Consider the following 23,055-nt stretch of genomic DNA (forward strand, 5'->3'; position numbering starts at 1 on the left):
TGTGGCTCGACCTCAAAACAAGCATTTCGTGAAGAATATACCACCCCGCGGAATTCCGCGGGGTGCCTTTTTATACAAAATTCAACGGGTGAAAGAATACGATGAAGTTTATTTCCTGTGTTGTTGTCAAAATGTCATGTTGTCACACTTTTTCAGAGAAGTTCATTTGACCGAGGGACCGAGGGACCGAGGGACCTCTTCACCTAAAATATATTTTTCAATACTTTTTCAGCACTTTTCCGTAGTTGTATATGAAAGACAATTCGAGATAAAAGTCATAGTATAATGGTATAATATGCTGCACACCGTTTGTTGTGAACCAAATTTGAAAGTCAGAGAAACTGTTACTAGGTGGTTCGTAGAATTTAGAAGCAAAGTCATAAAAGTCCTTACCGATACAAAGAAAACTGTTGTTGCTTGAACTGAAACTTGCATGACATATAACATTTTGAGGGTCGAAGACGTTTTTATAAACTGTCAAATCTGCTGGTGGGAGTATAAATTTAAAAGGACCGTCAGGTGGCAATGGTTCGTTCTGGTTTAGTAACCGAAGAAATTGCGCCCAAGAACGTTTGTCTACTCCCCAATATAAAAACTCTGTATCTCTTGGAGGGTTATTTTCAATCCTTTGAAATGAAACGGTGGAATTCATCTTGTCGTATTCTAGCTTCAGATAGTACGTTCCGTTTAGTAAAGAATGGTATTTTTCTTGAAATTCCCAGTAGTATTTGTTTATTTGAGTTTGAAAGTCATTTAGAGTTTTTTCAAGACTTTCGTCTGAACGAATAGTAAAGATCTTCATTTCGTCAAATTTTTCTATTAGACCGTCAGAACCTTTATACTGACCGTGAAAATATACTGCGAACATAAAAGCGTTAGTTCTATTTGAAAACAAAACTCTTCTAAATCCTATTGCCTTTGCATCTGAAGGACTTTGAAGCCAGCGAATTGGATAGTCAAACCTGTATGAGCCGGATGAAATTTCTTCATCTGATATAGTCCTGCCAGCGTTTGTAAAGATATAGTCTAACGGTTTTGTATCTGCTACTTTTGTTCTTTGTTTTTCAACCTGAAGCATTTAATATATGTAAAAATATACTGTTTTAAAAACGTTTTAAAATGGTATGCAATGTTTTATTTCATGCAATGTTTTATTTCTGTCCCGTCTTCAAGTACACCCCAGTACTTGCGCTTGGATATTACATGAACTTCGGAAAATACCTTGTCTAGCTTAAAACAGCCCATCCTTTCACCGACTAAACCCATTTCAATGAGTTTGTTGTATCCTTCTTCGTTCGTCATGAGTGCGTCAATGTTCTCATAGTATACCTTCACTTTCGATTTAACTTCCGAGAAAAATTTGTTGTAGTTGTCAAGGACTGCCTTTGCGAACTGAGGATAAGACCAATGTTCGACAATAGGTTTTACTGTGGTTACTAAGCCATTTTGACCTTGGTGAACTCGTATTTCAAAACAAAAGGAGAACCTTTCAACAAAGTTGTCGACCTTCTCATAGTGTTTACTCTTCATCTTTTGAGGTTTCTTAATGGAATATCCCCATGTCGAATTCATAAGCAATTTGATTGTCATTGCAAGTTTGGGGTTTGAAGCTTTCCTAATATCATAGAGTTGTTGTATGACTTTTCCAACTGTATAGTTCCTTCCCGGGAACTCACCGTCTTCGTTTGGAATTCCAGTCGGGATATATTGGACGAACCTCATGTACGCAGCGTTAAGGTCGACATAGTATATTTTTTCGTATGAGTCGAACTTGTCGCATCCAATCGGCCCAGTTCGTGGAAATTCAAGTGAGTCTCTTATCTTTTGAGAAACCTCGCCTGTTATCTCATAAACATCGTCAAAGCAACCTGTTTCATATAAAACCTTCTGAGCTAACTCAGAAGCTCTCCAATACAATTTGACGTCGATTGGATTTCTCAATGGAAGTTTGTTTATAGCATCTTGAAGTTCTTGCAACCTCATTGGAAGTTCTTCTGGTTCAGGTTGGTATCCGAACAATCCAACTCCTTTTGGAGCTGTGTACTTCTTTTGTGCTATAACCTTGTCTGGAACAACTTTTGGTCTTACCAACAATGAAAAGTTTGTTTCATCTTTTGGTACAAAAGTTTCTGTCAGCTTGTCATCTGGAATTGGTTCCAACAAGCCTTTCTCGAAAAGAATGTTAACAGCTCTGACAATGTTGCATTTGCCCTTTCCGAACAATGGGTGTGTAAGACTTTCGTTCAACATGAAGTGGTTGTGGACAAGTACAATCTTCAACCATGGCAATTTGAAGTCAATAACATAGTCATCGTGCGAAGAACCTTTCTCAGTCGGAATGTTGACTCGGATATTCACATTTGCCAACGGTGCAATCTTTGTCAATTGACTTCTGAGAATGTACCTTGTTTTCACACATGACTCAAGATACTTCATTTTCTCATCTGTAACAAGACCAGAGTTCCTGAGACATGTAAGAATACAAGGTTCATTGACAATTTTTTCAATTGAATTGTAAATTCCATACCTTGTTAAGTCAATGTCAGACTTATTTCTGAACGGGAAGTATCCAGCATGTTGTCTGACTGCTTGAGGGTTAGGTTGGTACCATTCGAACTTCACGCTTGCAATTCCTTCAATTGCATTTAAGATGTCTGAGTCGGAGTCAAACATTTGTTCTCTCTTTGTAGTCTTGAAAGCGTCAAGAAGCTTTGCAGCTGTTTGTTCATTGCCATGTGAGTAGTATATATGACCATCTAAATCTGTTACGGTTAATCTCAGGTTGTATCCTTTCTTATTTCCGTCTTGTATGGCAGCAAGTACTCCCATGAAGCCTTCTTTGTTCTTTCCATCGTCAAAGTTTACTGTAAAGGTTCGACCTGAACCAATTTTACTTCTAACCTCGCGATACTTTTCATATGCATATCTTGTTCTTTCCATGGGGGCATGTGCGTCTTCACCTTTTCCTTTTTTCCTCCTCAAAGGATGCAATTGTTCGTCATGTTTCCAGTAAAATCTGGCAAAGCCGTCGTGTCCTTCAACTTGAGGTTCATTAACATTGAAAGGCATGTCCATAAGCCGTTCTTCTTCTAACCTCTCAAGTCTGTTTGGATAATTTGCGCGTGCTGTTTCTAAGTCCATTTCATAGCGAAGACCAGATAGTTTGTCATAGACTTTTATGGGTCTTCCCTTCCTATATTTAAACTTCTTTGAAACTCTCCAGCCATATCTTTCTAACTCTGCTTTTATTCTAGCAGATTTTCTATCCATTCTATACGGGGGCATTTTATAAAAATAAAAAAATGTTTTTTTTACTTTACGTAACCACCGGCTGCCAAAAGTCTTTGACGCCAACCCATACCAGCTAATGAAGGTTGGCTTGGTTTAGTCTGAACTAAACTTTGGTTTTGGTTTATCTTCAGTTTTTGGCTTCCCTTCTTCTATTGGTTTTTCGTCACTTTTCGGTTCATTTGACTTTACCTCACTTGCTGGTATGGTTGTGTCGTACATCTTCATAAATGTCATATGCCATCTGTTTCTGTTTTCCTTTCAACTTTTTGTGTTTGTTGTAAAGTTTAGAATATTTCGACTCTAAGTCAATGAGATGTTCTATAATGAACTGTTGGTCAGTGAAGTAAACTTTTCCATCTGTTGTCTCGAAAGCTCCTTCAGACTTCAATATTTTATTTGTGAGAGTCTGTTTCTTTTTTGAGATACTTGCCGTTCCATTTTTATGAAAAGTGACTTTGTAGTTAGGGTTTGTATTTCCAGACCTCACACTTTCTATTATTGAATTTTTCTTTTCATCTGTAAGTTCTTTGACAGGTTTTGACAATGGTTCTGAACTTTTTGTTTGTGGTGTCAAATCTACCGTTTCAACTTCTTCGGTCATTTCATCTCAGTAAAAAATTTTAGTTTGGTTTGTTTTCAACTGGTTGTTGAGGTTTTTTAAGTCGGTCTAAAACTTCCTGAGGTATAGGAAGAACTTGACAAACACGTGGTTGTGTAACTGCTGGAAGCCGACAAATCCATCTTGAGCCCATTTGTCTCAATGCTATATTGTTCATTTCATCTCAGTAAAAAATTTTACATTCCCCACGTTTGAGGCGGTTGAGGTTGGTTGTTGTTTACCCACTGTTGTGCATGGTTATATCCTCTGTTAAAGAATCTTTCACCTTGGTCCATGTAGTGCCCTGCTTGGTTATAGTAGTCATTTGCTTTGTTATAGTAGTTTCCTGCTTGTCTTCCTACATTGTCCATCCATCCTTGAACTTTTCCTCTTGTTTCAGGATTTGGAATAAGATTTGCTGCATCTCGTGCTACATCCCAACCTTTCTGTACGGTTTGTATAATAGGTTGTGCTTTCTCTTTCAGTATACCTAAAGTACTCAAAATCTTCCTTCCAACTCCAAATACACCTCTGGCTATTGTTCCCACTGCTGGCAAAAATCTAGATGCGACTCCTGCTAATGCACCAAATAAACCCATTTCTTATAGGATAAAAATGACGAATCCAAACAAGGACCCGTATGTTTCTAAAGCAACAAAGAAAGCACTCATGGTAAAAATCTTTAGTTCAACACCAAATGCTTGGTTTATGGATATCTTGGAAAACATTCCGAGATATAGAGAAGATGGACCACCATACTGGCTAATATTTGTCGGTCAAAACACAAGATACTGTGAAGCCATACCATTACAGTCCAAAAATATTTTAGATGTGAAAACTGCTTTGACAATCTTCGTTGACAAATACCATCCAACAAAACTGACATCTGACTGTGAAAGTTCTTTCAAATCAGACGATATTAAAAACTATCTGCGTTCAAAAAATGTAAACCAATATTTCATTGTCGACCAAAACCATTCTGCTCTTGGTGTCATTGACAGTTGTATAAAAATCTTAAGAGACTTAAACCAACCACAAGGTGGTGAGGTAGATGAAATGTCATATGACGACAAGTATAGACATTTCTCCATGGCAAAGATGAGACAAGTTTTAAATATTTACAATACCGTAAACAAAAAGGTTTGGGAAACCACTCCCCCGAAGAAATGAAAAACAACCCCGACTTAGAGAAAGACTATATATTTAATAGTTTAGTTAAGAGGGATAGACAAGAAAGAATGCCAGGCTTCAAACTTAAGAAAGGTGACAAAGTAAAAATAGAAATACCTAAACGCGACCCATATGAAAATACTATTGACTATGACAACAACAAGTCCGACAGGTACTCACATTCGTGTTCGTAAAAATAGAAGAAAGTATACAAGAGAATATTATGAAGTTTTAGGCAAACATGGCAAAATGTACAGACTGCAAGCAGAAGATAAAACTACTATTGTCAGACCTCGTTTCAAACTTGTTAAGGTTCAAGGTGGTATACTTTCAAAGACAGTTCCTAACAAATATAAGACAACTCCTGACGAATATGCTAAAGAAGTTGAAAATGACGACTAAGCATTTCTATACCATGCGTAAACTGTCATGTAAGGTGGCATGTAGTCTTTACTTTGTCCGTTGTTTGCGTATACCCTGAAACGCGATGTGTATGGTTTCCTCCTCCTCAGTGTTACTCCAGTAACAATTTATAGCAAACTTAACGTCCTCTTTAACATCATATCCTTTACCTTTTTCATTCTGACCAATCCCAAAATCTATGCTATGCCAACCTGCTTCAGATGTACTTAAATTTATGTAGTGACTGTGCGCAGGTAAATTTTCCTGAAATCGTTTTACTTCCACCTGTTTCCTTTGAAGAGTTTGCACAATACAAAAACCTGTCGACTATTTGAGTCCAAGTTCCAACCAAGTACTACTTCTGGTTGGTAGAGTTCATTGACGTGTAAATAGAACCTATAGGATATAGTGTTTGAAGTATTTCTGTCTTTAACGTTTGAAGCTCTGTTTTGTCAGCTTTTTTATCATATAAATCTTGAGCAGTGAATTTAACTTTTTTTTCATCCTCCATGACATAGACATTTCTACATCTAATGTCTTTATCCGATGTTAAACCTTCTGGAAAGTTAGGAGGTTTAAAATATAATCCACCCCCACCAGTTTTTTCAATCGTTCCTAAAATACTTTCTATACCAACAGTTGAGAAGAAGCTATGTGTATGTCCAACGTCACTTTTCCTGTTTAAGGTTTCTTGTAAGTTTGTAATATTTGCAATGGTATGTGTATGGTTCTTGTCAGCTTTGCCATCTAACTTTTCTTGTAAGTTTGTAATATTTGCAATGGTATGTGTATGGTTCTTATCCGCTTTAAGGTCTAAACATCCTGAAACCCACCCTGTATTGGCTTTACCTTCTAAAATCTTCGATGTCCGTTCATTATACCATTCAACCCTTTCTTTAATTTCATTGTCTTTTTCATCCACATATTCCTTATCTGCCTTCTTCACTAACGCACTAGCCATACAACCCCTATCTACCTTCTCCTCTAACTCACTGTTGACATATGTTTTGTCAGCTTTCTTTTCAAGGCTAACGTTTAAGTCTGTTATTTCAGATATAGAATGTGTATGTCCAACGTCACTTTTCCTGTTTAAGGTTTCTTGTAAGTTTGTAATATTTGCAATGGTATGTATATGAGTCTTTTTAGAATATTCGTTTTCAGCTCTTGTCACTTCACTTGACATTTTATTGTCAACATATGTTTTGTCTGCTAGTTCAGGATGAGTATGTTCTTTCGTTGCATATGTTGCATCTGCTCTGTCATGTTCTTCTTGAACTTTTTCAATGACATATTCTTTGTCAGCTTTGTTGCCAACATCTGCTTTCAAAAGAAGTTCAGATATAGGTTTCTCGTTTAAAGTTCCTTTTGTTGGATTTATACAAACAGTATGGTTCTTACTGTCTTGAAATAGAAACTCGTCTGTCAATGGGTTTAATGTCAGTTTTAAGTTTCCTTCTTTCAATGACTCAGATATCTTAGAATAGTTTGAAAAGTTCGTTGTGTTCTTATTTAGAGCTTGTATAATGAGTTGTCGGTTGTGTTGTATTTCTCTCATAGACGCTGTTTCTTTCGACATTTTTATTCTAGATAAAAAATGCTTCCAATAGAAAAAGAAAATTCAAGAGTTGCTACAACTAAACCATTAGATGAACTTTTTACGAATGTCGGTCAAAAGTTTGAGACAGAGACCGTAAAGCATGAAGGCTATCGTTTTGACTACCCCTTAAGATGGCTAAGAGACCCATCCGTCACAAAAGCTATTGGCTTTCGTAGAATGAAATTCATTTCAGAAGCCATACATGGTTTCCCATTTACGGTCGCTTTTGAAGTTCGATACTATAACAAAGAAAAACGTACGTATGAGAAATTTGTACAGGGAAAACTTTTACAAGTTAGTTTGCTTGTAAACTTAGAAACAACTCTTCAAGCTTTTCAAGAAAAAATAAACGATATCTATCTCGAATATGCAAACCAGTTTAACATTGACGAAGGAGAGTACCATCTCGATATTGTTTATGACAGGAAAAATGCAACTGTTAAAATCAATAGAATAGAAGACCTTGGAGAAGACGTTTATATTTCTACAAAATATAACAACTTGGCATGGTATAGGTTTTTGAGGATGTTAAATCAGCCTGCAGAATATCCAGTACACCCGAACTTTTATGAAGTCGAAAACCCTAATGGAACATATGAAAATGTTTTCGACCAAGATGCTATTATAGTTCATGCTTCATTTTCTGGTGCACAAAACTCTTTTTTATGCTTGGCAAATGACTTTTACGAAAAAGCTACAAAGCTATATGAACCACCAAGTGGAAGTATTTCAGACTTTCAAGTATGGTTTACTACAGATGGAAGAAAGAGAATAGTTCCATTATACCATGCGTTTTACTTAGAACTTAGTTTCATATACAACTACTATCGAACGGTAAAAATATAATTTTAATACGGTTGAGGTGTTGGATTTGGTTGCCAACTTGACTGTGGTGCAGGTTCAGGCTGTTGTATAACAGGAGCTTGTTCTTCTGGTTCAGGGTCTTTAGGTATAATACCAACAAACTGACCTACTCTTTTACCAATATTTTTGACTCCGTTCCAAATTCCTCTTCCGACAGATTTTATTCCATTCCATATACCTCTTCCAACATTTCGAAAGAAGTTTCCTATTCTTCCAAAGAAACCCATTTTACTATATGTAAAAATCTAATGTCCGCCTAGTCTCTTACGTTTCCTTCTGAGTTCCATAGCATTCTTTAACTGGAGCTCATACATTCTATTTCTCCTCTGGTAGAAAACATACTCTGGGTCAACTCCTGTGTTCGCGTCATCTGCATAGAGTTGTTTATATCCCACTTCAGGGTTTGTATAAAACTCTTTCCATCTCATATTTGCATACCATGGTGGCAAACCTAACGCAGCGTCATTTGACATGGCAGTTTGCATTTGTACATCTGTTGGCACTTGACCATAGTTTGCCATTGCAGTTTGTATTCTAACTTCATTTGGAATATTCTCTGGGTTTGGTTGTCCAGGTTGCTGTGCATTCGCTAAGTTCTGTGCGTCCATTTAATATTAGATAAAAATATCTCTTACGAGTACATATGCTGAACATTTGCTGGTATTGGTTCATCTTCATATTCTCTATATCTTTCTGCCACGTCAAATAAGTAAATGACACAATGGAAAAAACCTAAAACAAGTAGTCCTATTTCAAACCACATTTACTTACCAATAAAATTTCTTTGTTATGACACTTTTTCCGGTTTATAGGACCTCTCTCATATTCTATCTTGTCATATCTAAACTCATAGTCATGTATGTCCTCTAACCATCTCATGACACTTTCCAAACCACTTTTATCGGATGTAAAGTAAAAGCATGGATGGTTATGTAAAACGTCTAAAGTTTCTAAAGAGTCTCTCAAAGTCCAGTCTACTTGGTATTGAAAATCGCATGTGTTATAGAACGGCGGGTCTACTATAAAGAAAACATTTTCCTTGTTTTTATATTTTTCATACAACTCTGTCCAACGACATCTCACAAACTCTATACCCTCAGTATATTTTTCTATGTTCTCTTTGAAAACCTTTGTATAGTTAAGATATAAAACGTTTGACATAAGTGTTTCAATGTCATGAACTCTTATAGAACCACTATATAAAAGTCTAGAAGATATACTATCCCAGTCAATATACTCTGCTTTTTTCAAAACCTCTCTGACAATATCTTTCTTATCTAATGGTATACGTTCCATCTTACCTATAGGTATCTTTTCTTTCAACTCACTCAATATTTTGTTTGTGTCTGGTATATGTTTGAGACGGTTCATATAGTTGTCGAAGTCATTGCATATAATCTTTGAGTCAGGAAATACAGTATGGCACAAATGGGATATATAGAAACTTCCACCGAACAAGTCTACAAATGTTAGACCATTCGGTAGTTTCTTAAGTTCTCTCAATAGAATATCTTTACATCTACTCTTATTTCCAAAAAAGGGTAACGGTGGTTTTGTAAAATTCATTTTATATACAATAAAAATGTTTTTACCCTGAAAAGTGACAGAAAAGTGACAAAACATGAAAACTACTCGGTTAAGGTCTTGTCGGTTTTGTAAAATAACCGTCCTATCTTGTTAAGACTTCCTGGACTGTTGTCAAAATGTCATGTTGTCTCATTTTTTCAGAGAAGTTCGTTTAACCGAGGGACCGAGGGACCGAGGGACCTGGTGTTATACTAAACATCTTCAGGGGGCTAGAGGGGCGCAGCCCTGGAAGCCCCAGTTCCTTTTTTTTTTTTTTTTTTTTATGATTAATGATAACAGATAAATTTCATTGTTATAGAAAATTGGAAAATTACAGTCAAAAGTGACAAATGCAGAATTCTGAAATAGAGTAATCTATTTTATTGAATGTAGCGAATCATTTCATTGTAATTTCACTGGAGATTTACTATCGAAAACATATGCATTCAATACAATAATTGTATTTTATATTTATTATCTTTTTTATTTTATTTAATATAAATTGTATTTTTCATTATAATTTCAAAGAACAGTTTTTTGCTATCTGTGATTTATCTATAAATTGTTGAAAAGATCAAAATACGAAGTGAGTATATATGTGTTGAGAATGAAGTAATATACAAATATTTGTCAATTTACTTCTGATTCCAGTGTTTTAATTGGCAATATAAACTAAATTGTTCTTATTTTTCATTAAACATGACTTCTAAACATTTTGTCTGTGAAAATATCTCGAAGTCAAATAAAACAAAACTCAAAATATGATTTTTATATTGAAATATCATGTTTTTGCATTATTTATGCGTTGATTTTAGAAATTACACATTGAGTAGATTGATACATCCTTAATATATCATTTACATATCGCATTTTGATTCGATTATCTTTAAGTATCTATATCCAATGAATGAAGTATTTATGGCAATAAAAAGTACAATATATTGGATGTTGAGAGGACATGATATGAGAATGAATGGCGTTCAACGATTCACTGAAAAAGTTACTCCCCAAAAAGGTCATCATAAGATATAATTTTTTTTTTCAATCTTCATTTTATTTGTATTATATTGCGAGGCTTTCTAAATAGTATGACTAAATATGTAAATATTTTTATTTTATTTCCGTCATATGATGAAATACTTTTAGAATTTTCAATTTTTAGCCTCAATTAAATTGGATGTAATTCAATTTTTGAGGCGGCTCATTGAAAAAACTGTAAATATATTCGTTTTCAATTTTTGGCCGATCAAAAGTACCTTTTTGAAAATAAAAATTATTATTAATTATTTGTGATCTTGATCTAAGCAAAATGTAACCCTTCATGTATTCCTTCCATGTAAGGAGCTATTTACATTTTTTATCTCATAATGGAAACTTCAGAATGCTCTTTAAGAAAAATGATTGGCATTGTTTTATTATGTAATTATTCTCAAAGATTTTGGAAACACTTTCAAAAATAATTGAATAATGAATGGGATTTCTAATTCAATTTTATTTTTTATTTAATATGATATCATCTCTTTGATAAGGATGATCGGTTTAATTTTATTATGTAATTATTCTCAAAGATTTTGGAAACACTTTCAAAAATAATTGAATAATGAATGGGATTTCTAATTCAATTTTATTTTTTCTTCAAAAATTGTCATAATTGTTGAATATGGAACCTCAGGATGACCAGCATGCATTTAGAGAGCTGATGGAAGATTTCAAATGATTTCTTTGCTGCTTACGATGCAATATACAAGATTCAAACACTTGATGATGATGAAATCAACAAAATTTTCGAATTTATCAAAGTACGATGCTTTGGAATACTGAGAATTTCGCCAGTTGAGATCATGCAAAGGATTTCTGATGAGTTTGTCTATCAAAATCGTTACATTAGATCTTGTTGGTCATTGTTCATTAAAATTTATCAAGAATATCGTCCCAAAAGAGTTACGCATATTTCAGATATTTTTGATTACTTTTTTTACAAGGAATACAAGTTTACTTTAAGTGGACAACATCCAATAAAATTTATTGAATATGAAAAACAAAATATTTCATTTGATATTCATAAACCACATACAATTTATCGTGCAATTATGGATGATGACATACGATTATTTATTTCTCGCACACAAGAAGAAGAATTTAATAATAACCATAAGCTTAAAAGCGATTTTTACCCAGAGAATGAAGGTGGGTATTCATATCTTGAGTTATGTTGTTATCATGGTGCGGTTAAATGTTTCAAATTTTTGAGAACAGAATTCAAATCAGAAAACATCACCAGTTATTGTCTTGCATTTTCTTATTTAGGTGGAAATATAGAGATAATTAATGAATGTTTAAAGAAATTCAAACCGGATAGTCGAAGTATGAAATATGCAATTATTTCACGAAACACAAACTTTATTATGCATTTAGTAAATGAATACCACATTGAAATTCATTTAGAAGATTGTATCGGACATGAAAATGTTCAAGCATACTGCATGTATTATAATGAAACAAAAAATCTCAATGCATGTTTTCCGTATTCAACATGTTTCCATTATTTACCTCTTTGTCAATATTTCTTATCAAAACATCCAAACATCAATCAACATGCAATTGGATTCAAAGGAAATACTGCTCTCCATTTTGCAGCATGGGGAGATCTTATTGATATTGTTCAACTTCTTCTTTCGCATGGTGCAAATATCAATGAAAAAAATGAAAATGGGTGGACAGCTCTTCACTATACAGCAAATTATAATGCTTTAAATGCCACGTGCCTACTTGTCAAAAGTGGTGCAGATATACATATAAAGGATAATAATGGTTGCACTCCACTTCATTTAGCAGCAGTAAATAATTGTATTGAAACTGCAGCACTTCTTATTTCGCACATCAAAAATGTTGATAAAGATAAAACTAATTTGGGAAGAACTGCTCTTCATTATGCAGCCATTGGAAACAGTAAAGAAACAGCAGAACTACTAATTTCAGCAGGAGCTGATATTAAAGCAAAAGATAAAAATAAAGAAACCGTTCTTCATGCTGCTGCACGGAATAATAGTAAAGAAATAGCAGAGTTTATCATTAATTATCATGTCGATATCGAAGCAAAAGACGCAAATGGAAGAAGTCCACTTCACTGTGCTGCATATTTTAATTGCAAAGATACTGTTGAATTGTTTATTTCAAAACACGCCAATATCGAAGCAAAAGATGAAATTGGAAGTACTCCACTTCACTATGCTGCAATTCGAAATTGTAAAGAATCAGCAGAAATCCTTATTTCAAATAATGTCAATATCAATGCAAAAGATAACTTTGGACAAACTCCTCTTCATGAAGCAGCAAAAAATAATAGTAAAGAAACAGCAGAAATCCTTATTTCAAATAATGTCAATATCAATGCAAAAAATAACTTTGGACAAACAGCACTTCATTTGGCTGTACAAAATGAAAAATATGAAGTTTCAGAATTGCTTATATTAAATAATGCAGATGTCAATGCGAAAGATAGTTCTGGTCTAACAGCTATTCAATATGCAGCATCAAAAAATTTGAAAGAAATAGCAAAACTTCTTATTCAAGCTAAAAAATGAATCTCTTCATTTATTGTATTCAATTTAATAATTTTACTTTAATTTTTAAATTTATCAAAGATTATTTGTAAAATTATCGACATAATGAATAAAGAATATTTGAATTTTCAATTTGCAAATTGAAATTTCTAAATTTACCCACAAATCAAGTTAGAAAATTTGAATTGAAGAATGAAGTAAAATAATACCAGCTTCAAAAATTTGTGTCTGTTTAAAAAATGAGAAATGTTAATAAAATTATGGAATGAATGGATCATTCTAGAATGGGAAAAAAAGTTAAAAAGTAGGAAATTGAGAGTGTTTTGATCGTCTTTTTTACTCTTTTTCACTCTAAAATAACCCGAATGAATGGGAGTTTGAATGCCAAGTGTAGGTGCTCTCTAAGATATCTATGCCGGCAAATGATATCTCTGGATATGTTTCGAATTCATTTTCAACTTCGACCTTTATTAGTATTTGCTATACAAGAGATCCAATGGATCTCTTGATGCATGTAAAAAACACTCGTTAATATATCACATGACTGCACGTTCAATAAAACTTTCACTTGTCCATTTGTATCCTTATTTGTTTATACTCACATGTTAAAATGCAAAAAACAGAAATCCACACATTTTTAACTCCTTTTCGCGGGCAGATTTTTAAATGCCCAAATCATACACAAATTGAATTTGAAGGAATATCCGCAAATAATTAAAAAAAAGGTATTGGGGCTTCCAGGCACTTCGTGCCCTCTAGCCCCGAAGATGTTTTGTCACTTTTCTGTAGCTTTTCAGGAAAAAAACATTTTTATTAAATATAAAATGAATTTTACAAAACCACCGCTACCCTTTTTTGGAAATAAGAGTAGATGTAAAGATATTCTATTGAGAGAACTTAAGAAACTACCGAATGGTCTAACATTTGTAGACTTGTTCGGTGGAAGTTTCTATATATCCCATTTGTGCCATACTGTATTTCCTGACTCAAAGATTATATGCAATGACTTCGACAACTATATGAACCGTCTCAAACATATACCAGACACAAACAAAATATTGAAAGAGTTAAAAGAAAAGATACCTATAGGTAAGATGGAACGTATACCATTAGATAAGAAAAATACTGTCAGAGAGGTTTTGAAAAAAGCAGAGTATATTGACTGGGATAGTATATCTGCTAGACTATTGTATAGTGGTTCTATAAGAGTTCATGACATTGAAACACTTATGTCAAACGTTTTATATCTTAACTATACAAAGGTTTTCAAAGAGAACATAGAAAAATATACTGAGGGTATAGAGTTTGTGAGATGTCGTTGGACAGAGTTGTATGAAAAATATAAAAACAAGGAAAATGTTTTCTTTATAGTAGACCCGCCGTTCTATAACACATGCGATTTTCAATACCAAGTAGACTGGACTTTGAGAGACTCTTTAGAAACTTTAGACGTTTTACATAACCATCCATGCTTTTACTTTACATCCGATAAAAGTGGTTTGGAAAGTGTCATGAGATGGTTAGAGGACATACATGACTATGAGTTTAGATATGACAAGATAGAATATGAGAGAGGTCCTATAAACCGGAAAAAGTGTCATAACAAAGAAATTTTATTGGTAAGTAAATGTGGTTTGAAATAGGACTACTTGTTTTAGGTTTTTTCCATTGTGTCATTTACTTATTTGACGTGGCAGAAAGATATAGAGAATATGAAGATGAGCCAATACCAGCAAATGTTCAGCATATGTACTCGTAAGAGATATTTTTATCTAATATTAAAATGGACGCACAGAACTTAGCGAATGCACAGCAACCTGGACAACCAAACCCAGAGAATATTCCAAATGAAGTTAGAATACAAACTGCAATGGCAAACTATGGTCAAGTGCCAACAGATGTACAAATGCAAACTGCCATGTCAAATGACGCTGCGTTAGGTTTGCCACCATGGTATGCAAATATGAGATGGAAAGAGTTTTATACAAACCCCGAAGTGGGATATAAACAACTTTATGCAGATGACGCGAACACAGGAGTTGACCCAGAATATGTTTTCTACCAGAGGAGAAACAGAATGTATGAGCTCCAGTTAAAGAATGCTATGGAACTCAACAGGAAACGTAAGAGACTAGGCGGACATTAGATTTTTACACGTAGTAAATGGGTTTCTTTGGAAGAATAGGAAACTTCTTTCGAAATGTTGGAAGAGGTATATGGAATGGAATAAAATCTGTCGGAAGAGGAATTTGGAACGGAGTCAAAAATATTGGTAAAAGAGTAGGTCAGTTTGTTGGTATTATACCTAAAGACCCTGAACCAGAAGAACAAGCTCCTGTTATACAACAGCCTGAACCTGCACCACAGTCTAGTTGGCAACCAAATCCAACACCTCAACCGTATTAAAATTATATTTTTACCGTTCGATAGTAGTTGTATATGAAGCTAAGTTCTAAGTAAAACGCATGGTATAATGGAACTATTCTCTTTCTTCCATCTGTTGTAAACCATACTTGAAAGTCTGAAATACTTCCACTCGGTGGTTCATATAGCTTTGTAGGTTTTTCGTAAAAGTCATTTGCCAAGCATAAAAAAGAGTTTTGTGCACCAGAAAATGAAGCATGAACTATAATAGCATCTGAGTCGAAAACATTTTCATATGTTCCATTAGGGTTTTCGACTTCATAAAAGTTCGGGTGTACTGGATATTCTGCAGGCTGATTTAACATCCTCAAAAATCTATACCATGCCAAGTTGTTATATTTTGTAGAAATATAAACGTCTTCTCCAAGGTCTTCTATTCTATTGATTTTAACAGTTGCATTTTTCCTGTCATATAAAATATCGAGATGGTACTCTCCTTCGTCAATGTTAAACTGGTTTGCATATTCGAGATAGATATCGTTTATTTTTTCTTGAAAAGCTTGAAGAGTTGTTTCTAAGTTTACAAGCAAACTAACTTGTAAAAGTTTTCCCTGTACAAATTTCTCATACGTACGTTTTTCTTTGTTATAGTATCGAACTTCAAAACCGACCGTAAATGGGAAACCATGTATGGCTTCTGAAATGAACTTCATTCTACGAAAGCCAACAGCTTTTGTGACGGATGGGTCTCTTAGCCATCTTAAGGGGTAGTCAAAACGATAGCCTTCATGCTTTACGGTCTCTGTCTCAAACTTTTGACCGACATTCGTAAAAAGTTCATCTAATGGTTTAGTTGTAGCAACTCTTGAATTTTCTTTTTCTATTGGAAGCATTTTTTATCTAGAATAAAAATGTCGAAAGAAACAGCGTCTATGAGAGAAATACAACACAACCGACAACTCATTGTGCAAGCTCTAAATAAGAACACAACGAACTTTTCAAACTATTCTAAGATATCTGAGTCATTGAAAGAAGGAAACTTAAAACTGACATTAAACCCAATGACAGATGAGTTTCTGTTTCAAGACAATAAGAACCATACTGTCTGTGTAAATCCAACAAAAGGAACTTTAAACGAGAAACCTATAAAAGAACTTCTTTTGAAAGCAGATATTGACAACAAAGCTGACAAAGAGTATGTCATTGAAAAAGTTCAAGAAGAACATGACAGAGCAGATGCAACATATGCAACAAAAGAGGATGTTGAAAAGAAAGCAGATAAAACATATGTTGACGATGAGTTAGCATATGTGGCTAGTGCGTTAGTGAAGAAGGCAGATAAGGAATATGTGGATGAAAAAGATAATGAAATTATAGAAAGGGTTGAATGGTACCATGAACGGACAACAAAGATTTTAAAAACTAAAGCCGATACAGGATGGGTTTCAGGATGTTTAGACCTTAAAGCCGACAAAGAAACTGTAGATATGTTGACACAAACGGTTTCAAGTCATACCAGAGGTTTAATGGAAGATGGACAACAGTTGAAAGAGCTTGAGAAAGGTGTTACAGAGTTAAGGAATACAAAAGCAGACTCGACATGGATAGCTGGATATGTAGATGCAACAAAAGAGTATATTTTCGCATGGACAGAAGGAACATACCCACAAAAACATCATACACATAGCATCTCTGACGTAAATGAACTTCAAGAAAAGTTAGATAAGAAAGCTGACAAAACAGAGCTTCAAACGTTAAAGACTGAAATACTTCAAACAGTATATCCTATAGGTTCTATTTATACGTCAATGAACTCTACCAGACCAGAAGTAGTACTTGGTTTTGGAACTTGGACTCAAATAGTCGACAGGTTTTTGTATTGTGCAAACTCTTCAAAGGAAACAGGTGGAAGTAAAACGATTTCAGGTGAAAACCTACCTGCACACAGTCATTACATAAATTTAACTACAGCTGAAGCAGGTTGGCATAAGCATAGATATTGGGATTGGACAGGAATGACAAAAGGTAAAGGATATGATGTTAAAGACGACGTTAAGTTTGCTATAAATTGTTACTGGATGACACTCAGGGAGGAGGAAGCCATACACATCGCATTACAGGATATGCAGAAACAACGGACAAAGTAAAGACTACATGCCACCTTACATGACAGTTTACGCATGGTATAGAAATGCTTAGTCGTCATTTTCAACTTCTTTAGCATATTCGTCAGGAGTTGTCTTATATTTGTTAGGAACTGTCTTTGAAAGTATACCACCTTGAACTTTGACAAGTTTGAAACGAGGTCTGACAATAGTAGTTTTATCTTCTGCTTGCAGTCTGTACATTTTGCCATGTTTGCCTAAAACTTCATAATATTCTCTTGTATACTTTCTTCTATTTTTACGAACACGAACGTGAGTACCTGTCGAGTTCCCATTGTTGTCATAGTCAATAGTATTTTCATATGGGTCGCGTTTAGGTATTTCTATTTTTACTTTGTCACCTTTCTGAAGTTTGAAGCCCGGCATTCTTTCTTGTTTGTCTCTTTTGACTAAACTATTAAATATATAGTCTTTCTCTAAGTCGGGGTTGTTTTTCATTTCTTCGGGGGAGTGGTTTCCCAAACCTTTTTGTTTACGGGTATTGTAAATATTTAAAACTTGTCTCATCTTTGCCATGGAGAAGTGTCTATACTTGTCGTCATATGACATTTCATTTGCTTCACCACCTTGTGGTTGGTTTAAGTCTCTTAAGATTTTTATACAACTGTCAATGACACCAAGAGCAGAATGGTTTTGGTCGACAATGAAATATTGGTTTACATTTTTTGAACGCAGATAGTTTTTAATATCGTCTGATTTGAAAGAACTTTCACAGTCAGATGTCAGTTTTGTTGGATGGTATTTGTCAACGAATATTGTCAAAGCAGTTTTCACATCTAAAATATTTTTGGACCATAATGGTATGGCTTCACAGTATCTTGTGTTTTGACCGACAAATATTAGCCAGTATGGTGGTCCATCTTCTCTATACCTCGGAATGTTTTCCAAGATATCCATAAACCAAGCATTTGGTGTTGAACTAAAGATTTTACCATGAGTGCTTTCTTTGTCGCTTTAGAAACATACGGGTCCTTGTTTGAATTCGTCATTTTTAACCCATAAGAAATGGGTTTATTTGGCGCATTAGCAGGAGTCGCATCCAGATTTTTACCCGCAGTGGGAACAATAGCCAGAGGTGCATTTGGAATTGGAAGGAAGATTTTGAGTACATTAGGTATACTGAAAGAGAAAGCACAACCTATTATACAAACTGTACAGAAAGGTTGGGAGGTAGCACGAGATGCAGCAAATCTTATTCCAAATCCTGAAACAAGAGGAAAAGTTCAAGGCTGGATGGACAATGTAGGAAGACAAGCAGGAAACTACTATAACAAAGCAAATGACTACTATAACCAAGCAGGGCACTATATGGACCAAGGTGAAAGATTCTTTAACAGAGGATATAACCATGCACAACAGTGGGTAAACAACAACCAACCTCAACCACCTCAAACGTGGGGAATGTAAAATTTTTTACTGAGATGAAATGAACAATACAGCATTGAGACAAATGGGTTCAAGATGGCTTTGTCGGCTTCCAGCAGTTACACAACGTGTTTGTCAAGTTCTTCCTATACCTCAGGAAGTTTTAGACCGACTTAAAAAACCTAAACAACCAGTTGAAAACAAACCAAACTAAAATTTTTTACTGAGATGAAATGACCGAAGAAGTTGAAACGGTAGATTTGACACCACAAACAAAAAGTTCAGAACCATTGTCAAAACCTGTCAAAGAACTTACAGATGAAGAGAAAAATTCAATAATAGAAAGTGCCAGGTCTGGAAATACAAACTCTAACTACAAAGTCACTTTTCATAAAAATGGAACGGCTAGTATCTCAAAAAAGAAACAGACTCTCACAAATAAAATATTGAAGTCTGAAGGAGCTTTCGAGACAACAGATGGAAAAGTTTACTTCACTGACCAACAGTTCATTATAGAACATCTCATTGACTTAGAGTCGAAATATTCTAAACTTTACAACAAACACAAAAAGTTGAAAGGAAAACAAAAACAAATGGCATATGATATTTATGAAGATGTTGACGACACAACTGTTCCAGCAAGTGAAGTAAAGTCAGAGGAACCGAAAAGTGACGAAAAACCAATAGAAGAAGAAAAACCAAAAACTGAAGATAAACCAAAACAAAGTTTAGTTTCCAAACTAAACCAAGTCAACCTTCATTAGCTGGTATGGGTTGGCGTCAAAGACTTATGGCAGCAGGTGGTTATGTAAAGTAAAGGAAAAAATATTTTTTTATTTTTATAAAAATGCCCCCATATAGAATGGACAGAAAGTCTGCTAGAATAAAAGCAGAGTTGCAAAGATATGGTTGGAGAGTTTCGAAGAAGTTTAAATATAGGAAGGGAAGACCCATAAAAGTCTATGACAAATTGTCTGGTCTTCGCTACGAAATGGACTTGGAAACAGCACGCGCAAATTATCCAAACAGACTAGAGAGGTTAGAAGAAGAGCGTCTTATGGACATGCCTTTCGATGTTAATGAACCTCAAGTTGAAGGACACGACGGCTTTGCCAGATTCTATTGGAAACATGACGAACAATTGCATCCTTTGAGAAGGAAAAAAGGAAAAGGTGAAGACACACATGCTCCCATGGAAAGAACAAGATATGCATATGAAAAGTATCGTGAAGTTAGAAGTCAAATTACTTCTGGTCGAACCTTTACAGTAAACTTTGACGATGGAAAGAACAAAGAAGGCTTCATGGGAGTACTTGCTGCCATACAAGACGGAAATAAGAAAGGACACAATCTCAGACTAACCGTAAAAGATTTGGATGGTCATATTTACTATGCACATGGCAATGTCACAACAGCCGCACAACTTCTTGACGCTTTCAAGACTACAAAGAGAGAACAAATGTTTGACTCCGACTCAGACATTTTGAATGCAATTGAAGGAATTGCAAGCGTGAAGTTCGAATGGTACCAACCTAACCCTCAAGTAGTCAGACAACATGCTGGTTATTTCCCGTTCAGAAATAAGTCTGACATTGACTTGACAAGGTATGGAATTTACAATTCAATTGAAACAATTGTCAATGAACCTTGCATTCTTACATGTCTCAGGAACTCTGGTCTTGTTACAGATGAGAAGATGAAGTATCTTGAGTCATGTGTGAAAACAAGGTACATTCTTAGAGGTCAATTGTCAAAAGTTGCACCGTTGGCAAATGTCAATATCCGAGTTAACATTCCGACTGAGAAAGGTTCTTCACATGACGACTATGTTGTTGACTTCAAATTACCATGGTTGAAGATTGTACTTGTCCACAACCACTTCATGTTGAACGAAAGTCTTACAAACCCATTGTTCGGAAAAGGCAAGTGCAACATTGTCAGAGCTGTTAACATTCTTTTCGAGAAAGGCTTGTTGGAACCAATTCCAGATGACAAGCTGACAGAAACTTTTGTACCAAAAGACGAAACAAACTTTTCATTGTTAGCAAGACCAAAAGTTGTTCCAGACAAAGTTATAGCACAAAAGAAGTACACAGTTCCAAAAGGAGTTGGATTGTTCGGATACCAACCTGAACCAGAAGAACTTCCAATGAGGTTGCAAGAACTTCAAGATGCTATAAACAAACTTCCATTGAGACATCCAATTGACGTCAAATTGTATTGGAGAGCATCAGAGTTATGTCAGAAGGTTTTATATGAAACAGGCTGCCTCGACGATGTTTATGAGATAACAGGAGAAGTTTCTCAGAAGATAAGAGACTCACTTGAATTTCCACGAACTGGACCCATTGGTTGCGACAAGTTCGACTCAAACGAAAAGATATACTATGTCGACCTTAACGCTGCGTACATGAGGTTTGTCCAATATATTCCGACTGGAATTCCAAACGAAGATGGTGAGTTCCCGGGAAGGAACTATACAGTTGGAAAAGTCATACAACAACTGTATGATATTAGGAAAGCTTCAAACCCCAAACTTGCAATGACACTCAAATTGCTTATGAATTCGACATGGGGATATTCCATTAAAAAACCTCAAAAGATGAAGAGTAAACACTATGAGAAGGTCGACAACTTTGTTGAAAGGTTTTCTCCTTTTGTTTTGAAGTACGAGTTCACCGAAGGTCAAAATGGCTTAGTAACCACATTAAAACCTATTGTCGAACATTGGTCTTATCCTCAGTTCGCAAAGGCAGTCCTTGACAACTACAATGAGTTCTTCTCGGAAATCAAATCCAAAGTTGTGGTATACTACGAGAACATTGACGCACTCATGACGAACGAAGAAGGGTATAACAAACTCATTGAAATGGGAATGGTCGGTGAAAAGATGGGCTGTTTTAAGCTAGATAAGGTATTTTCCGAAGTTCATGTCCTCTCCAAGCGTAAGTACTGGGGTATACTTGAAGACGGCACAGAAATAAAACATTGCATGAAATAAAACATTGCATGAAATAAAACATTGCATGAAATAAAAACGTTTTTAAAACAGTATATTTTTACATATATTAAATGCTTCAGGTTGAAAAACAAAGAACAAAAGTAGCAGATACAAAACCGTTAGACTATATCTTTACAAATGCTGGCAGGAATATTTCAGATGAAGAAATTTCATCCCAAACATACAGGTTTGACTATCCAATTCGTTGGCTTCAAAGTCCTTCAGATGCAAAGGCAATAGGATTTAGAAGAGTTTTGTTTTCAAATAGAACTAACGCGTTTATGTTCGCAGTATATTTTCATGGTCAGTATAAAGGTTCTGATGGTCTAATAGAAAAATTTGACGAAATGAAAATCTTTACAATTCGTTCAGACGAAAGTCTTGAGAAAACTCTAAATGACTTTCAAACTCAAATAAACAAATACTACTGGGAATTTCAAGAAAAATACCACTCTTTACTAAATGGAACATACTATCTGAAACTAGAATATGACAAGATGAACTCCACAGTTTCATTTCAAAAGATTGAAATTAACCCTCCAAGAGATACAGAGTTTTTATATTGGGGAGTAGACAAACGTTCTTGGGCACAATTTCTTCGGTTACTAAACCAGAACGAACCATTACCACCAGATGGTCCATTTAAATTTATACTTCCACCAGCAGATTTGAAAGTTTATAGAAACGTGTTTGACCCTCAAAATGTCATGTGTCATGCAAGTTTCAGTTCAAGCAACAACAGTTTTCTGTGTATCGGTAAGGACTTTTATGACTTTGCTTCTAAATTCTACGAACCACCTAGTAACAGTTTCTCTGACTTTCAAGTTTGGTTCACAACAAACGGTGTGCAGCATATTATTCCATTGTACTATGACTTTTATCTCGAATTGTCTTTCATATACAACTACGGAAAAGTGCTGAAAAAGTATTGAAAAATATATTTTAGGTGAAGAGGTGAGATCTCACCTGTTTTCTCACCTGTTTTTTCACCCTCTTGAATTTTCATGAATTTCCTTAAGATAGAAAAAAAGTGAGTTAAAATGAGATGTTTACTGAACTGGTTGGATGTCGCCTTCTGAGGTTATGTAGAACGGCTGACCCGAGAAGTG

General features: G+C 34.9%; 13 protein-coding genes and 4 pseudogenes across 17 annotated transcripts, besides 3 other annotated features; 8 read left to right on the forward strand and 9 right to left on the reverse strand.

Annotated features, from left to right (window-relative positions):
- Positions 1-6,487: part of a mobile genetic element that runs on past the window's edge.
- On the reverse strand, positions 218-1,078 carry TVAGG3_0612500 (uncharacterized protein; the record flags this gene model as incomplete). The annotated part of the gene is made up of 1 exon (XM_051240076.1): positions 218-1,078. The coding sequence occupies one exon, from the start codon at positions 1,076-1,078 to the stop codon at positions 218-220; it is 861 nt and encodes a 286-aa protein (XP_051086663.1).
- TVAGG3_0612510 (DNA/RNA polymerases family) lies at positions 1,135-3,285 on the reverse strand (the record flags this gene model as incomplete). The annotated part of the gene is made up of 1 exon (XM_051240077.1): positions 1,135-3,285. One exon carries the CDS (start codon positions 3,283-3,285, stop codon positions 1,135-1,137), a length of 2,151 nt encoding a protein of 716 aa, XP_051086664.1.
- Positions 3,550-3,892, reverse strand: TVAGG3_0612520 (uncharacterized protein; the record flags this gene model as incomplete). The annotated part of the gene is made up of 1 exon (XM_051240078.1): positions 3,550-3,892. A coding segment is annotated over one exon (343 nt), but the record flags the coding sequence as incomplete, so codon positions are not given.
- On the reverse strand, positions 3,912-4,067 carry TVAGG3_0612530 (uncharacterized protein; the record flags this gene model as incomplete). The annotated part of the gene is made up of 1 exon (XM_051240079.1): positions 3,912-4,067. One exon carries the CDS (start codon positions 4,065-4,067, stop codon positions 3,912-3,914), a length of 156 nt encoding a protein of 51 aa, XP_051086666.1.
- Positions 4,176-4,488, reverse strand: TVAGG3_0612540 (uncharacterized protein; the record flags this gene model as incomplete). The annotated part of the gene is made up of 1 exon (XM_051240080.1): positions 4,176-4,488. A coding segment is annotated over one exon (313 nt), but the record flags the coding sequence as incomplete, so codon positions are not given.
- On the forward strand, positions 5,056-5,461 carry TVAGG3_0612550 (annotated as a pseudogene). Its single transcript has one exon. A coding segment is annotated over exon 1 (406 nt).
- A 1,419-nt stretch (positions 6,488-7,906) lies between the features above and the next one.
- Positions 7,907-8,149, reverse strand: TVAGG3_0612560 (serine threonine-protein phosphatase family; the record flags this gene model as incomplete). Its single annotated transcript, XM_051240081.1, has 1 exon — positions 7,907-8,149. One exon carries the CDS (start codon positions 8,147-8,149, stop codon positions 7,907-7,909), a length of 243 nt encoding a protein of 80 aa, XP_051086668.1.
- An 18-nt stretch (positions 8,150-8,167) lies between these two features.
- Positions 8,168-8,530, reverse strand: TVAGG3_0612570 (uncharacterized protein; the record flags this gene model as incomplete). Its single annotated transcript, XM_051240082.1, has 1 exon — positions 8,168-8,530. The coding sequence occupies one exon, from the start codon at positions 8,528-8,530 to the stop codon at positions 8,168-8,170; it is 363 nt and encodes a 120-aa protein (XP_051086669.1).
- Positions 8,531-11,148: 2,618 nt separating this feature from the next.
- Positions 11,149-12,201, forward strand: TVAGG3_0612580 (annotated as a pseudogene). Its single transcript has one exon. A coding segment is annotated over exon 1 (1,053 nt).
- An 862-nt stretch (positions 12,202-13,063) lies between these two features.
- Positions 13,064-13,101: a mobile genetic element.
- Positions 13,102-14,834: 1,733 nt separating this feature from the next.
- Positions 14,835-15,197, forward strand: TVAGG3_0612600 (uncharacterized protein; the record flags this gene model as incomplete). Its single annotated transcript, XM_051240083.1, has 1 exon — positions 14,835-15,197. The coding sequence occupies one exon, from the start codon at positions 14,835-14,837 to the stop codon at positions 15,195-15,197; it is 363 nt and encodes a 120-aa protein (XP_051086670.1).
- A 17-nt stretch (positions 15,198-15,214) lies between these two features.
- Positions 15,215-15,457, forward strand: TVAGG3_0612610 (serine threonine-protein phosphatase family; the record flags this gene model as incomplete). Its single annotated transcript, XM_051240084.1, has 1 exon — positions 15,215-15,457. One exon carries the CDS (start codon positions 15,215-15,217, stop codon positions 15,455-15,457), a length of 243 nt encoding a protein of 80 aa, XP_051086671.1.
- A 296-nt stretch (positions 15,458-15,753) lies between these two features.
- TVAGG3_0612620 (uncharacterized protein) lies at positions 15,754-16,308 on the reverse strand (the record flags this gene model as incomplete). Its single annotated transcript, XM_051240085.1, has 1 exon — positions 15,754-16,308. A coding segment is annotated over one exon (555 nt), but the record flags the coding sequence as incomplete, so codon positions are not given.
- Positions 16,309-16,446: 138 nt separating this feature from the next.
- Positions 16,447-23,055: part of a mobile genetic element that runs on past the window's edge.
- Positions 17,694-18,569, reverse strand: TVAGG3_0612640 (annotated as a pseudogene). Its single transcript has one exon. A coding segment is annotated over exon 1 (876 nt).
- TVAGG3_0612650 (uncharacterized protein) lies at positions 19,007-19,159 on the forward strand (the record flags this gene model as incomplete). The annotated part of the gene is made up of 1 exon (XM_051240086.1): positions 19,007-19,159. One exon carries the CDS (start codon positions 19,007-19,009, stop codon positions 19,157-19,159), a length of 153 nt encoding a protein of 50 aa, XP_051086673.1.
- Positions 19,179-19,762, forward strand: TVAGG3_0612660 (annotated as a pseudogene). The gene has a single exon. A coding segment is annotated over exon 1 (584 nt).
- On the forward strand, positions 19,808-21,946 carry TVAGG3_0612670 (DNA/RNA polymerases family; the record flags this gene model as incomplete). Its single annotated transcript, XM_051240087.1, has 1 exon — positions 19,808-21,946. One exon carries the CDS (start codon positions 19,808-19,810, stop codon positions 21,944-21,946), a length of 2,139 nt encoding a protein of 712 aa, XP_051086674.1.
- Positions 22,018-22,878, forward strand: TVAGG3_0612680 (uncharacterized protein; the record flags this gene model as incomplete). The annotated part of the gene is made up of 1 exon (XM_051240088.1): positions 22,018-22,878. One exon carries the CDS (start codon positions 22,018-22,020, stop codon positions 22,876-22,878), a length of 861 nt encoding a protein of 286 aa, XP_051086675.1.

Source organism: Trichomonas vaginalis, chromosome III (genome assembly GCF_026262505.1).
Source record: "Trichomonas vaginalis G3 chromosome III, whole genome shotgun sequence".
Lineage (NCBI taxonomy): Eukaryota > Parabasalia > Trichomonadida > Trichomonadidae > Trichomonas > Trichomonas vaginalis.